We start from the raw sequence: 16,908 nt of genomic DNA, 5'->3' as shown, positions 1-16,908 counted from the left end.
CTTAAATGCTGAAAATCAGAAGTGCTTCTGATGCAATTTCTGGGATGTACAGGGTCCCTCTAAGAGTCCCTGTGGGGTCACATTACATGGAACATCTGGGTCCTATGAATATATGAACAAAGCCACAGAGATGGGGTCTGGGGTTGGCAAATTCTTTGTAGGCTAGTCCATTTTATTCAGGGCCTCAACGCCAGGTGTGTGATGCTATAGGATCTGAGTGTTGCCATTCCACTGATGTCTTGCTTTGTTCCTGTCTTTCCATACTAGATGCTTCCATATCACGTCCCCAGTTTGCAAAAGGCACGTCCAAACTGTCTTATTGCATGTTGAAGTAGTGATCTTGAAATCTATGACTACAACTGGGACTTTTAGAGATAGACTAAATTATATACCTAGTAAGAGATGAAAGGGAAATTGATGGCACCAGGGGAGACGAGTGTGCTTTACAATGGGGTATTTGTTTCTCAAATTCCATTAAGCTCATTTGATATTTCTGTGAATATATCTCTGAGATATATATACACATATATACATATGTATATGTATATGTGTGTGTATATATATGTATATATATTATGTATATATATATATATATGATCATTTATATATCCTTACTTGGGGGAACTGAGGGAATTGCATGGTAGATACTCTTGACTTTCAAAATAGCAATAATTTCAGCATCAGAAAAGTCAAAGCTAATTTCACCAAATAAATCAAACCTCTGCATAGGGAGTTCCAATAGTGGATGATGGGCCATTATACACATTAGTGTGAACCCAGGAACTGTACATCCTTCCTCCTAGGAGAGGGGGAGGTAAGTATGAGCTCAGGGAACATCTGATGATTAATACTCGCCTGATTTGTGAAACCCCAGGGAACTGTTGCAGCAATTCTGGTAGAACTCTCACAACAACTAACTTCCTTACATAAGCTAATGACTGAAAATACAAAGGACTTACATACAGAAAAGATCCTGAGATAAAGCTGGGAGATCTTTACTAGCAAACAACAGAGAGCAAGACTTTAACTTTGTTTGATGATTTAGATAATCTATGTGTCTGTTGACCAACCTACACTGTATGGATTCCAATATTCAAAGGAAAACTGTTTCCTGCTGTGGCTTCTGATCTGTGTAGTTTGTAGTTTAATTTTAGAAGAGCCATTGCACATGGCAGTTACTCGGGAGTGGCGGCTCTTTGGCCTTGTAATGATCTCCAGTGTATAATCCGTGATTGTTATCAAAGATTCATGGGGTCAGCCTTCCTTGGGAATTGCAGAAGCTTGACATGAACTTACTCATAAAACAGTCCTGTCAAATGAGGTGTTCTTCTCAGGACTGTGTTTACTTACGTAGTGGTATTCTACGACAACTCCTAGATCAGAGAAGAGGTTTGGTATGCTGAAATTGACTTGAAGAAAGGCCTTTGGTGTAAAAATCAACAAAAGTTCTTCTGCAAAGCTCCTAGGCAGGCAGCCCATCAGAACCTGATTCTCCTGCTGCTTGTGCTAAAGCGTTATCACAACTTGCAGTGTCTCTTTCTCTGAATATCTTGCTAACTTAGTCCACTGACAACTATTCACACAGGGTGTCAATACAGAAGAACAAGGCTCCCTTATGCATGTGCAGTACTGGGGATCAAGCCAAAACCTCCGTGCTAGGCTAGTGCTTTGCCCCTAAGGAAGCTCCCTAGCTGTTTTCCCGCTTTTTACTTGGAAAAGGTCTTCGTAGTTTCCCCTCCCTGCTTTAGATTCAGGATTTTTCTGCCATAAGATCCAAAAGAGCTGGAGGCATAGTCAAGGGCAACCGAGGGGAATCCAAAAATAGCCTTAAACATGTATTCCTTATGCCCACATCAGTTTACTGCCTGTTATTTCTTTCTCCTTTCTTAAATTAAATTTATTTTCTTACTTACTCAGTCTACATCCTACTAACTGCCCCCTTCCTATCACCTCTTCCCACAATCCTTCCCCTATTCTTCCCTCCTCTGAGCAGGTGGTAGACCCCGGGACTTCAAGTTTCTTCGAAGCTAGGTGCTTCCTCTCCCACTGAGGCCAAACAAGGCAGCCCAGCTAGTAAAGTATATCCCATGTACAGGCAACAGCTTTTGGGATAGCCCCCATTCCAATTGTTCGGTACCCACTTGAAGGCCAAGCTACACATCTGCCACCTATGAGTGGGGAGATCTAGGTCCAGCCCGTATAAGTTCTTTGATTGGTGGCTCAGACTCTGAGAAACCCAGGGGTATAGGTTAGTTGACTCTGTTCATCTTTCAGTGGAGTCCCTGTCCCCTTTCGGGCCTATTCTTCCCTAACAATCCCCAAGCTCCACCCACTTTCTCTGTGGGTGTTATATATCTGTCTGAGTCAGCTGCTGGATGGGGCCTCTCACAGGGCAACATGCTCCTGTCTACAATCATAACACAGTATTATTAAAAGTGTCACGGATTGGTACTTGGCCATGGGATGGGTTTCAACTTGGGCCGGAGATGTAGGCCATTCATTTGATTGGCCATTTTCTCAGTCTCTGCTCTATCCCCTGTCCATCCATTTCTTGTAGACAGGATAAATTTGGGGTTGAAAGTTTTGTGGATGGGTTGGAATATCTATCATTCCACTGTGGTTTCAGTCTGGCTGCAGGAGTTGGCTTCTTCAGGTTCCATATCCAGAAAGTGGTGAGTCACAGCTAAGGTCAACCCAATTGATTCTTGAGTACTTCCCTTATCACAGGTTTTGTTTCATCCTTGAGATGGCCCCCAACTCCTCATCCTTTCATTTGCATATTTCTATTCATTTTCATGGCCATATGGCCATCTCTCCTGTGCTTCCACACACTTGATCCTGAATCTCCATTCCCCTCCCCATCCCTCCTCCTCCCTAGTTCCCCCTCTATCTGCATCTTAGGACTATTTTATTCCCTCTCTAAGTGAGATTCAAGTTTCCTCACTTGGGCCTTCCTTCTTGTTTAGCTTCTTTGGATCTGTGGAGTGTAATACCTGTGGTACCTATATTTTATGGCTTATATCCACTTATACATGAGTACATATCACACAAGTCCTTTTGGGACTAGATTACCTCACTCAGGATGATATTCTCAAGTTCTATGCATTTACCTGCCAAATTCATGATGTCTTGGTTTTAATAGTCTTCTGTTGCAAGTATCTTTGTGCAAGGTTGGAACAACTTTTGGGTATATGACCAAGAGTGGTATAGAAGGGTCTTGAGGTAGAACTATTCCCAGTTTCCTGAGACAATGACAAATTGATTTCTAAAATGGTTGTACAAGTTTGTACTCTGACCAGCAATGAAGAATGTATCCCTTGGACTATATCCTCACTAGCTATCTCTTGAGTTTTTGATCTTAGCCATGCTCATAGGTGTGAGATGGAACTTCACAGTTGTTTTAATTTGCATTTCCCTGATGACTAAGGACTTTGAACATTTCTTTAAGTGCTTTGAGACCATTCGATATTCCTCTGTTGAGAATTCTCTGTTTCGTTCTGTACCCCACTTTTTAATTGGGTTGTTTAGATTGTTGGTTTCTAACTTCTTGAGTTCCTTGTAAATTTTGGATATTAGCCCCCTGTCAGATGTACCGTTGATGAAGATTCTTTCCCAATCTATGGGCTGCTGATTTGTCCTATTGACAGTGTCTTTTGCCTTACAGAAGTTTTGCAGTGTCATGAAGTCTCATTTATCAATTATTGAACTTAGAGTCTGAGACATTGAAGTTCTGTTCAGGAAGTTGTCTTCTGTACCAAGGTGTTCAAGGGTATTTCCCCATTTTCTCTTTTATGAGATTTAATGTATCCAGTTTTATGTTGAGGTCCTCGATCCACTTGGACTTGAGTTTTGCGTAGGTGATAAGTATTGATCTATTTGCATTGTTGAAGATGCCTTTTTTCCCCCTGTTTTATGCTTTTGGCTTCTTTATCAAAAATCAAGTGTCTACAGGTATGTGAGTTTACTTCCGGGTCTTCAATTCTATTCCATTTATCTATGTGTCTATTTATGTACTAATACTAGGCAGATTTTTTTTTTTATTCATTTGTTTTTTTCACTATTGCTTTGTGGTACAGCTTGAGGTCAGGGATGGTGATTGATGTGTTTGAGTGTTGGCGGGACGCTCTGCAAGTCCCACACCAGGCCCAGACAGTTCCACGTGCAAGAGGGTTAATTGAGAGGGAGTAGGGGGATAGCGGCGCAGAAAGAGAGAGGGGAGAGAGAGAGAAATGGAGGAATTGTCTCATATATACGGGTTGTGATGTAGTAGTCCCAGGTAAAGGTGGGAGTTGAACCCAATGGATTCTGGGAATATGGTGGCCGTTGCCCTGGCAACAGGTCTGTGGACCCGCCCATATATCTGCCGCAGGTTCTGAACGCTAGCAGTGATTCCTTCAGAAGTTCTTTTTTTGTTCAGAATTGTTTTGACTATGCTGGGCTTTTTGTTTATCTATATGAAGTTGAGACTTGCTCTTCAAGGTGGATAAAACAAAATTCCAACAAGGCGTTGGAATTTTGATGGGGATTGCATTGGATGTGTTGATTACTTTTGGTAAGATGGCCACTTTCACTATGTTAATCCTACCTATCCATGAGTATGGAAGATCTTTTCATCTTCTGATATCTTCTTCAATTTCTTTCTTCAGGAACTTGAAGATCTTGTCACACACATCTTTAACTTGCTTGGTTAGAGTGACAGCAGGATATTTTATATATTTCATGTCTATTGTAAAGTGTGTTGTTTTCCTAATTTCTTCCTCAACCTGTTTATCATTTGTATAAAGGAGGGCTACTGATTTCTTTGTGTTAATTTTGTATCCAGCCCCTTTGCTGAAGGTGTTTGTCAGCAGTAAAAGTTCTCTGGTAGAAGTTTTGGGGTCACTCATATATACTATCATATCATCTACAAATAGAGATTCATTGACCTCTTCCTTTCCAATTTGTATCCCCTTGATCTCATTTATTTGTTTTATTGATCCAGCTAGAATTTCAAGTACGATATTGAATAGAGAGGGAGAGAGTGGACAGCCTTGTCTTGTCCCTGATTTTAGTGAAAATGCTTTAAATTTCTCTTCATTTAGTTTGATGTTAGCTATTGGCTTGTTGTATATTGCTTTGTTTTTGTTTAGGTATGTGCTCTGTATCCCTGATTTCTCTAATATCTCAAAGATGAAGGGATGTTAGATTTTTATCAAAGGCTTTTTTTGGTGTCTAATAAGATAATCATGTGATTTTTTTCTTTCAGTTTGTTTATATGGTGGAGTATGTTGATAATATTGAACCATCTGAGATGATATCTACTAGATCTTGATGGATGATGTCTTTTATATATTCCTGGTTTCAGTTTTTGAGTATTTTATTGAGTATTTTTGCATCAATATTCATAAGAGAAATCAGTCTGAAGTTCTCTTTCTTTGTTGAATCTTTGTGTGTTTAGTTATCAGGGTGACTGTGGTCTCATACACTTAGCCTGGCAGTGTTCCATCTGTTCCTATTTTGTGGAATAGTTCGAGGAGTATTGGAATTATCTCTTCTCTGAAAGTATGGTAGAATAAACCATCTGGCCCTGGGAGATGTTTGTTTGTTTGTTTGGGAGACTGTTAATGACTGCTTCTATTTCTTTAGGGGCTATGGGGCTGTTTAAATAGTTTACCTGTTTTTTGATGTAACTTTGGTGATTGGTATCTGTCTAGAAAATGGTCCATTTTTTTATGATTTTCCAATTTTGTGGAGTACAGGTTTTTAAAGTAAGACCTAATGATTCTTTAAGTTTCCTCATTGTCAGTTTTTATGTCTCCCTTTTCATTACGGATTTTGTTTATTTGGGTACTGTCTCTCTGTCTCTTGGTTGGTTTGGCTAAGAATTGGTCTATTTTGTTGATTTTCACAAAGAATCAACTCTTTGTTTCCTTGGTTCTTTGTATTGTTTTCTTTGTTTCTAATTTATTGATTTCAGCCCTGATTTTGATTGTTGCCTGCCTTCTACTCCTCTTTGGTGTGCTAGCTTCTTCTTTTTTCCCTCTAGAATTTTCAGGTGTACTTTTAAACTGCTGATGTGAGAACTTCTGTATGGAGGCACTTAGTGCTATGAACTTTCCTCTTAGCACTGCTTTCATTGTGTCCCATAAATTTAGGTATGTTGTGCCTTCATTTTCATTGAATTCTAGAAAATCTTTAATTTTTTTTTTTTATTTCTTCTCTGATACAGAAACAGAGAGTTGAGTAGAGGCTTGTTCAATTTCCAAGAGTATGTAGGCTTTCCAGTGTTTCTGTTGTTGTTGAAGTCCAGCTTTAATCAATGGTGGTCTGATAAGATGCAAGGCATTATTTTATTTTCTTGTATCTGTTGAAGCTTGCTTTGTGTCCAACTTTTTATTTTCTTGTATCTGTTGAAGCTTGCTTTGTGTCCAACTATATGGTCAGTTTTGGAGAAGGATCCATGTGATGTTGAAAAGGTGGGATTCTATGTATGTTTTAAACTTTATTAATTTATTTTTTTTTTTTTACAAATGTGGGTACCCTTATGTTTGGGGCATAGATATTCAGAATTGAGATATTATCTTGCTGATTTCTCCTTTGATGAGTATGAAGTGTCCTTCCCAATCTCTTCGATTAAATTTGGTTGAAAGTCTATTTTATTAGATATTAGAATGGCTATTCCAACTTGCTTCTTGGTTCTGATTGCTTGGAAAACTTTTTTCCAGCCCTTTACTCTGAGGTAATGTCTATCCTTATGGCTGAGGTGTGTTTCTTGCATGTAGCAGAATAATGGATCCTGGTTTTGCATCCATTCTGTTAGCCTGTGTCTTTTTATTAGGAAATTGAGCCCATTGATTTGAGAGATATTAATGACCAGTGATTATTATTTCCTGTTATTTTGATGTTGTTGGTGTTCATTTGTATGTATGCTTTCCTTGTTTTTGCTGGTATGGAATTACTCGTTTCTTGTGTTTTCCTGAATCGTAGTTATCCCTCTTGGGTTAGAGTTTTCCTTCTAGTATTTTCTGTAGGGTTGGATTTGTAGATAGATACTATTTGAACTTGGATTTGTCTTGAAATATTTTGTTTTCTTCATCTATGATGATCGAGTATTTTGCTGGCTATAGTAGTGTAGGTTGGCACCTGTAGTTTTTTTTTTTTTTTTTTAAGGTGCAGGATATCTGTCCAGGCCCTTCTAGCTTTTAGAGTCTCTGTTGAGAAGGTGTACTTGTGATAGGTCTACCTTTGTATGTTACCTCGTCTTTTTCCCTTGCTGCTTTTAATATTCTTTGTTCTATAAATTTTGTGTTTTGATTATTACTGTTGGGAGAATTTTCTTTTCGGGACCAGTCTAATTGATATTCTATAAGCTTCTTGTATGTTTATAGGCATTTCTTTCTTTATGTTGGGTACATTTTCTTCTATGATTTTGTTGAGAATATTTTCTGGGACTTGGAGCTGGCACTCTTTGCCGCCTTCTATTCCTATTATTTTTAGGTTAGCTCTTTTCATGGTATTCCAGATTTTTCTGGATGTTTTGCGTCAGGAAATTTTTAGATTTAACATTTTCTTTGACTGTTGTATCAATTTCTTGGATTGTATCTTCTACACCCGAGATTCTCTCTCCCATCTCCTGTATTCAGTTGGTGATGCTTACATTGGTTGTTCCCCTTCTCTTCCCTAGGTTTTCCATCTCCAGGATTTCCTCAGTTTGTGTTTTCTTTATTACTGTTTCCACTTTCAGGTCTTGCACGGTTTTATTTATTTCCTTCACCTGTTTGATTTTATATTTCTGTATGTCTTTAAGGGATTTATGGGATTTATTTGTTTCCTCTTTAAAGACCTCTATCTGTTTGATTTTATTTTCCTGTATTTCATTATGGGATTTATTGATTTCCTCTACCATCTTTATAAGATTGGACCTAAAGTCATTTTCTGTATCCATAAATTCTTAAATTCCACTCTATGCTCCTGGCTATGTGCTCTGCTCTTCTGCACACGTCAGCTTATTTTTCAAAATGCCTTCACTACCTCATTGGTTGGGCACTTCCAAACCTCCCTGCAGGTAGCATATGCTCCTCTCCAGTATTCCTGAGTTAACACTTGCTAAATCTATATTTTGTCCTTGCTGCCCTAGACCCTTCTGGGGCTGCTTTCCCTTTTGCTCCTACATTTTGTCCATTTCTCTCTCTTGCTCCTTACCCCTGTAATGGAAGAGTCCCTTTTTCTGTCCTCCATTTCTTTCTTTCTTTTTTTAAGATTTATTTATTTATTGTATGTATATGAGTACACTATTGCTGTCTTCAGACACACCAGAAGAGGGCATCTGATCTCATTACAGATGGTTGTGAGCCACCATGAGGTTTCTGTGGTTTCGGGGAATTGAACCCAGGACCTCTGGAAGAGCAGTCAGTGCTCTTAACCGCTGAGCCATCTCTCCAGCTCCCTCTCCTTCATTTCTTTCCTGGAAATCCTAAAAGTCCCACCTCTGTCTCCCTTCTATCATTGGCCACTGTCAACTTTATTTTCCAATCAGAGCCAACTGGGCAGTCTTTCTTTAGCCTATGTGCAAGACACTAGACACTATGTGCAGGTTCTTTGATAACATAATTAGCATGAGAACACAAGCTGCTACAATTTTCTCATGGTTTGGTTGTATTAGGATATCCAGGGCTTGCTGTAACGGGGTAGCTGTGCTTTGGAGGTGTCATATTGCCCTGGCTCATGTTGATTGTGTTGTTTTGAGGGTCTTTAGCTATCTAGATGATTTTGGTCCCTGGATGTTCTTATTGTAGCAGGATTGAGATGGGGGTGAACCTGGATGGTCCTGGTATGGCAGGCCTTTGGTGGGTATCCTTGGGCTGTATGGTTGTGAACCTGCAGTTCTGTATGGTTCAGGAGTCTCAGGTCTGATGGAGGTGGGCGGAGATGTGGTAGGAGAATGGAGGACCTCTGGGATGGCAGGCTGCTCCAGCAGCTTGGCTTGCTCCAGAGGACTCGGATAGCAGAGAAGAAGGGTTGGGGAAGGGACTCCTTATCTATATGGTTCAGGAGTCTGATGGAGGTGAAGGAGAGGTAGCCGGAGAGTGGAGGTTCCCTGGGTCAGTAGGCTGCTCAGAGCAGCATGGTTTGGCCCAGAAGGGCTTCTGTTATTTCCAAGTAAAACTACCAACATAATATTTCCCTCTCTCCTCTTTTTTGGGACAATCTCACTATATGCCTCTGGCTCTCCCAGAACTAGAGTTTTTCCCATCTCTGCCTCCCAAGTGACTGAAGGCATATCCACAACATCTAGCAAGTTCCTTTTTTTCTTTCTTTTTTATTTTTTATTTTTTGCAAACTTAAGTAACATTTTATAATATGTTAGAATGAAGATTAAAATAAACATAATGATGAGAAACAACTTGTAAACTTAACAAACATAACGTGGAAAGGCTTGATTCACAAACATCTTCTCTGATGAATCTGGATATTTCTGGTTTTGATGTTGTTTATTTCTTTTGTTTTGTTTTTTTTTTTGAGACAGGGTTTCACTGTGTAGCCCTGGATGGGCTGGGACTCACTATTTAAACAAGGCTAGCCTGGAACTCACAGAGGTATCTGAATTTGCTTCCAGGGTGCTGGATTAAAGGTGAGTATCACCACCTCAGGCTGTGAATCTTGAATGTCAAAAGCAACCTGACTTGTTTCTGCTCTCCATCCTCTGTGAGGAAAACTATTTTGTGCTAAGTACCCACTCTAAATTACTAAAAGATTAATTAGCTCCTGGCAACTTCCCTTCTCCAGAAAACTGTAAAACTCTTCTGAAATGATTAACGCTTGCTCTTGTTTCTGCAAACTAGCTTTTTACAACTCAGCGGGCAGTGAGGCGCCTCCTCAAATAGCTGTAAATTCCATGGAAATGAAGTAATTATGAACTTTGCCATGAAAACCTGCCTCCCCCTTAAGCTGGGCCACAGGAACTGGGGAAAGCGGCATCTTTCATAAACATTCGTCTCATTAGAACTGGACAGTTTGTGGTCTCCATGTTTCCTAACTAGGTGACACTACATTGCAGACAGACACCAATGCAGAAATCCACGACCCTTAAGTAGTACAACTAACTCACTCTCCTAGGACTCCTGCAACGCCATCGCACAGACTTGTGGGGAATGTAGTCTGTAACACGGTGACGTCACAGGTCGGTACTTTTGGTAAACAGAGTTCATCTTTTAGTAAGCATGTGCGGCTCTTATCCAAAGCTGGGCCAGACTCTGGTCCTGCTGTGCTCTCCTGTTGGATCTCTGACGTGAAGGTTAGTCCAGGGTTCAGTTATCCCGAAGGGCTGTGCGGGGTGCGTAGGTCCGGAGGGAACATTGGAATGGGAGCGGGGAGGAGCTGATTTGGAGGAGCTTTCTGGTCAGGGCTGGGGAGAGGGCGCTGCGGGTGGATGGGACTGACCTCTGTGTTAGAATGCATCTAGCTGCCTGAATTCAAGGTGTGCTTCTGAGTCAGAAGAGCTCGTTTGGTACTTCAGGAGTGGAAAAGCCTGTAAGGACCAGGATTGCCTGGACAGTGCTGGTTGGGTCCTTGCCTGGACGTGGTACTGCTGGGCGTTCACTTTCTAGCTTGCTGGTGGAAGCATTTGCTCATTAGCTGGGTCACTCTCGTGTGCATGTTACTGGATTTCTCAGTACGTTTAGTCAAGAGGAGATCTGGTCCTATCTGTACTTTATAGCTGCCTGTTAAGGGGTTCAAGACCACTGAGAAAAACCTCCGAACAAAACTAGGAATTAAAAACCAAACCAAACCAACCAACCAACCAACCAACCAACCAACCAACCAGCCAGCCAGCCAGCCAGCCAGCCAGCCAGCCAACCAACCAACCAACCAACCAACCAATCAAAACTGCTTTATTTGGGGTTAGAATTTTTAAAGGCACACACCACAAATATCTCAACTCTGGGGTTTTTCTGCTATATGAGATTTGTTTGTTTGTTTGTTTGTTTTCTGAGCAAGCAGTAGTTAAGAGAGATGACAGAAGGAGAAAGCATGTCCAGTTACTATTGTTTGGTGTTTGTTTTTGTTGCTGTGTTGGAAATGGAGCTAGTTTTTAACTATAGCATGTGCAATTACTCTTGTCTTGCTTTGAGGTGACAGAAATTGCTAGGTTCCAGGGTCAGAGTTCTGTACAGGAGATTGAAGTATGAGATGTTTCTCCCACTTTCCTTGAAATAAATTGTGAATTTACAGATGGTTCACTTGGAATAGCAATCCCTCATGGAAAGTGTTTAATTCTTCACTTGAAAGTAGCTTAACACAGATGTTTCCTGAAAGGATATTGAGCTGTTTCTCAGTGGAGGATGAATTAAAATCTACCTAAGTAAAACAAGAGATTAAAATTTTGCCTCAGGTAGAGTGACCTTAGAGGTTTTAAGGCATGGGATTGTAAAACCTGTCACAAGGTGTTCACAAAGGACACCAAAGGTGCCCTCATGTAAGATTGCACACATGCTGCCTATTTCAACTTGTCAAACCCTTTAGTAAATGGACAGTTTTGATTTATAGATTTTGTGTACATACCATCTGTCCAGAGTGACTAAACTACTCTTGAACCAAACATCTATGTTCCCCAATAAATTCTCTGTGCTTCTGGATATCATGGCCTCTTCAGTCTCTCTTATCTGAGAAACTGTAAGTCTGGCCCTGCTGTGAAAAAGGTTTTTTTTTTCCTTCAACATCTCAAAGTTAGCTTTTGGTTTTCAGCATCGTAACAAAAATGTCTACTGATCCCCCTCATTAACAACCCCATATGAAGGCAGAAGAATGCCATCACAGGAGACTCTGAGAGTTACATTGCCATAGCAAGGTTGATTCCACAGTGTGGGGTGAAAAATAATAGAAGCTACCAGCTCTCCCTGCTCCATCAGAGACCATGATGCTGAGATTGTGAATCCTTTCAGGATGAAGACGCCAGTCAGTGTGAGGCCAGATGTGGGCTTAGGGATTTTAGTGATTTGAGGGGTTGTGAAGGTCTGTGGAGGGAACACAGCTCCGTAGACCTGATTAGCGAATTGTGGGCTCCTCACCCTGTCCCTTGTGCAGTTTCATGTTTTGCTGCTTTTTAGTCAAACCAAGGGTTTGTGAGCTGGAGGCTGGCTTATGACTTTGCAGTTTTTTTGTATGTATTTTATTATTGATGGTTTAAATTAATTAACAGTGTAGTATCAGTCACTGCTCTTTATTTCAGGAAATGCTGTCCTTTAAGGATGTGGCCATTGATTTTTCTCCAGAAGAGAGGGAATGCCTGGAGCCTGCTCAGTGGAATCTGTACAGGGATGTGATGCTGGAGAATTACAGTAACCTGGATTTCCTGGGTGAGCATTGTATCTATAGAGAATTACTTTTTCACCATCAATGTATAGCTTCCTCCGTTGGTACAATATCTCACTGAGCTTTCTATTATATCCTTCCTTTTAAAGAAATATTGGGCCGGGCGGTGGTGGCGCACACCTTTGATCCCAGCACTTGGGAGACAGAGGCAGTTGGATTTCTGAGTTTGAGGCCAGCCTGGTCTACAGAGTGAGTTCCAGGACAGCCAGAGCTATACAGAGAAACCCTGTCTTGAAAAAAAAAAAAGAAATATTGGAGAGACTAGCGTATAGCTAAGAAACATCTTGCTTTTTCTTCTGTTTGTAACCTGTGTTTGCTGGAAGTATGTTTCCTTTACTCTGGGGGGAATCATAGAAAACTAATGTAAATATTTTGCAGTTGAATTTTTAATGTTTTCCCTTTAAGTAAAGGTCAGAATCTTCAGAGTATAAGTGACTCCTCAATATTCCAATATACCAAACAGAAACATGTAAATTAATTTTTTTGATTTTCTAACTTCTATCATCTCCTTTCTTATAAGCAGTATTCTAGAAGACAGAACTAGCCTATTCCCAGGAGAAGAACACTAAAACAATGTTGTTGCTCTTTCCTACAAACAGGTCTTGCTGTTGCTAAACCGTACTTGGTAACGTTTCTGGAGCAAAGCCAAGGGTCTTCAGGTGTGAAAAGCCAAGCAGCAGCCACCATCCCTCCAGGTGTGTAGAAGTGAGTGGGTCAGAGGATAGATGGGACCTCCAAAGATATGAAAGGGAGCCAGGATCTACCACGAACATTCAAATATTTGTTGTGATAGAAATCGTTTTTATGATATTGCTTTTAATTTCTTCTGCTATGATGAAAAGACATAACTCAGCTATTTATAATGGTTAAGGTATCAAGCTTATATTTCCCCTCTGGTAAGCTCTGCTTATATTTAAGCGCATGCAAAGTTCTTCATCTTGTTAAGTATACATTATAATTTAAGACACAGAGGGATGCCACCCAATGCTGGTCACACTAAATCATTTATGTGCTGGCTATGAAGAACAGGCCTAGAAAGAACTTTTCATCCTGAAGAGAGGCATTGGCCTTACTCTGTTTTGACTTGAGAGAATTTTAATCACTGGTTCTATTTCCTTAGGGAATTTAGGTCTGTTTCAATGATTATATGATCTTGACATAACTTCAGTGAGTGGTATCTATGAAGAAAATTATGCATTTATTTTGGATTTTCCAATTTTATAAAGTACCAGTGCTTGAAGTGTGACCTAATGATTCTTGGGATTTCTTTGGAGTCTGGTGTTATGTCCTCCTCTTTTTTTTCTTTCAATGTTGTTAGCTTGGATGATTTCTCTCTGTCTTCTCCTTAGTTTGGTAAAGGGCTTGTCTCTGTTGTTGATTTTCTTGAAGTACCAACTCTTTGTTTCATTGATTGTTCCTGCCATATATCCTCTGGGTATGTTTGCTTATTTATGTTCTAGAGCTTACAGATGTGCTGTTATGTTGGTAGCATGAATGAGATCTCTCCAATTTCTTTATAAAGGCACTTAGTGCTATGTGCTTTCTTCTTAGGACTTCTTTACTTGTGTCCCATTAGTATGCATATGTTAGGCATTCATTTCATTCAAGTCTAGGAATTTCTTTCCATTTCTCTCTTACTTTCTGCCTTGACTCAGTAGTCGTTCAGTAGAGAGTTTTCAGTTTCCATGAGTTTGTAGGCTTTCAGTTGTTATTGAAATCCCCCTGTAATCCATGATGGTCCAATAGGATACAGGGAGGTATGTCAGTTTTCTTATATATCTTTTAAATCTTGCTTGGAAACTGGGTATATGGTCAATTTTGGAGAAGATTCTATGAGATGGTATGTTCTTTTATGTTTGGGTGACATGTTCTTTTGTATATATTTTAGGTACATTTGATTCATAACATCTGTTGGCTCCATTACTTCTCTGTTTTTGTCTGGATGGCATGTCCATTGGTAAGAGTGGGCTATGGAAGTCTCCCACTATTAATATGTGAGGATCAGTGTGTGATTTACGCTTCAGTATAGTTTCTTTTGCAAACATGGGTGCCCTTGCAATTGGGACATAGATGTTGAGAATTGAGGTGCCATCCTGGTGGATTTTCCCTTTGATGAGGGTGAAGTGTCCTTCCCCATGTGTTTTGATTAATTTTTGTTGGAAGTATTTTTTGTAAGATATTACATACTAGAATAGCTACACCAGCTTGCCTTTGGGTCCATTTGCTTATAAACTCTTTTCCCAACACTGTAGTCTGATGTAATGTGTATCTTTGATGTCCAGGTGTGTTTTTTGTGTGCAGCACAAGAATGGATCCTGTTTTGCATCCATTCTATTATCCTTTTTCACTTATTGGAGAATTTTATAATTGATATTGAGAGATATTAATGGTCAATGATTGTTAATTCCTATTATTTTGTCATTGCATGTAATTTTTAAAGACACACTTGCTCCTCCTTTTCGGGTCCTCTACCTGCGCTCCCAGCTAGGCTCTGAGATCAGCCGCTGTTGGTCTTACTTAGCTTTGCCCTCAGCCATTTTTTCCTGGAACAGCAATTGTTCCCCACCCCTCATGGCTGTCTTTGCTAAGCCACCAGCTGGTACCTTTCCAGAGAACACCAGGAGCTGCTGTTCAGGCTCCACCAGCTAATCACCACGGTTGTGCTCTTTCTCCTCCTGCCCACCTCAGTGCCATGGATGGAAAACACTAGACAGTTTATTATTTTAAAATTAGCCAGATAACTCAATGGCTGGGTAAAGAATTCTAATCAACTAGCTCCCTCCATCTTCCTTGGCCCTGGCATGCAACAGAGACTACAAACTCTAGGGGCCCCAAGACCTGCATGTCTGTTGCTTCTTTCTTGCTCCAAAACCTTTTCCGAAATCCTCTTTCTCTCCCTCTTCTCTTCCTCTTGGGTCCCAGAAGTTCCACCTTTTCCCCTTCACCCAACAATTGGCTTCCACCTCCTTTATTGACACAATCAAGAACCAATTAGGGAATTGACACCTCCCTCTACATCTCACCTTTTCTGTCCAATAAAATAAAATAAACAAAATAAACAAACAAAAAACTTCTTCTTAAATCTTTTTTTTTTTTTTTGGCTTTTTGAGACAGGGTTTCTCTGTATATCCCTGGCTGGCCTGCAACTCACTCTGTAGACCAGGCTGGCTTCCAACTCAGAAATCCGCCTGCCTCTGCCTCCCAAGTGCTGGGATTAAAGGCATGTACCACCACCACCCGGCAAACAATTTTTTTTTTTTTTTTTGGTATCTCAAGACAGGGTTTCTCTATATAGCTCTGACTGTTCACACTGTAGACCAGGCTGGCCTCGAACTCAGAATCGGCCTGCCTCTGTCTTCTAAGTGCTGGGGTTAAAGGTATGGGCCACCAGACCCACAAAACCTCTTCTTTAAGATATAAATTGAACAAAATCAAAACAATTAAGTAAATTATACAGTATGAGGTATAAGTGACATCAATTTGTCAACTTAGAGAAAGTACCATATTTCCTAACCAAAAGAATTATGATAATTCTAATCCAGGGATTATGTTTAGAATTTTAGCGTGTAACATCACTTGAAAACCATGTCATCTACTCTTTAAATTCTCTCTACGTTAAGCATCTTGAATTTGATTATGAGACTAAAACTAGTCTTCAGCCCCATCAGAAATCCAAGAACGACTAAATATTACCTGAAAATACAGGAAGCCCAAAGCAGAGCTTCTGAAACTTGACCAATTTATAGAGGCAGTTGACTGCCTGAACAGTCCCCCATTTTTCAGAATCCAAGAGCTTCCATCTTTGGTCTTCTGGCCAGCCAAGGATCTGACAGACTTTATGCAGAAATTTGAAGGGTTGCTGACCCTATCTTGGCAATGCATACATTTCTAAACTGCAGGGTATGAAACCGTTGTAAGACAGAAACTTCACATACACGTTTCCTTCCTAAGAAATTCCATAACACATTTACATAACATATTTGTGTCAGTGAATGTCATTTCATCAAAGTGCTTTATGAATTATAAAAATATATTTTAATGTTTTTCCTATCATATACTTAGTAATAAGGATTTAGCTGTATAATAAATTTCTTTTTATTTTGATGATGGCCCTATCACACACAATCACAGTTGGCTTTCTCTTTCCAGGCTACACTACTTTCTACCTTCATGGATGCCCAGCTGTATCTTACTTATATTGTTTAATAGGCTTATTGCTGTTGCTAAAATGACCTGACAACTTACTTAGCTATTTAACTTTGAAAAATATGACATTATGTCTGTTCATTTTAGTTCTGCAGTTATTCTAGTAGAAGAATAGATTAGTTTACCTACTATATTTCTTGACTTATGTTCAGTGCCTACAACTATTGAAATATACTCTAGATTTTCATTTATGGTTAAATATGTGTGAGTGAAGGTTCCTATTTTAAAGATAAGCATTGTACATATGATGAATACTCCTCATATTTTGTTCATATGTCAACTCTTGCTCAACAGGAACAACAGACAATGAATTTAACAATCACAAGGAGGCCATTGATCACAACTCTCTAA

The 16,908-nt window shown here is 39.9% G+C and overlaps 1 protein-coding gene across 1 annotated transcript; it reads left to right on the top strand.

Moving 5' to 3' along the window:
* Positions 1–10,172: 10,172 nt before the first annotated feature.
* LOC116083877 (zinc finger protein 58-like) lies at positions 10,173–16,904 on the top strand (the record flags this gene model as incomplete). Its single annotated transcript, XM_031360654.1, has 4 exons — positions 10,173–10,273; positions 12,209–12,335; positions 12,951–13,046; positions 16,852–16,904. Coding segments are annotated over exons 2-4 (273 nt in total), but the record flags the coding sequence as incomplete, so codon positions are not given.
* Between the last annotated feature and the right edge of the window lie 4 nt (positions 16,905–16,908).

This window comes from Mastomys coucha, unplaced genomic scaffold (genome assembly GCF_008632895.1).
Source record: "Mastomys coucha isolate ucsf_1 unplaced genomic scaffold, UCSF_Mcou_1 pScaffold8, whole genome shotgun sequence".
NCBI classification, from domain to species: domain Eukaryota; kingdom Metazoa; phylum Chordata; class Mammalia; order Rodentia; family Muridae; genus Mastomys; species Mastomys coucha.
Note: the sequence above shows the minus strand (reverse complement) of the source record. Positions and strands in the feature narration are given on the sequence as shown.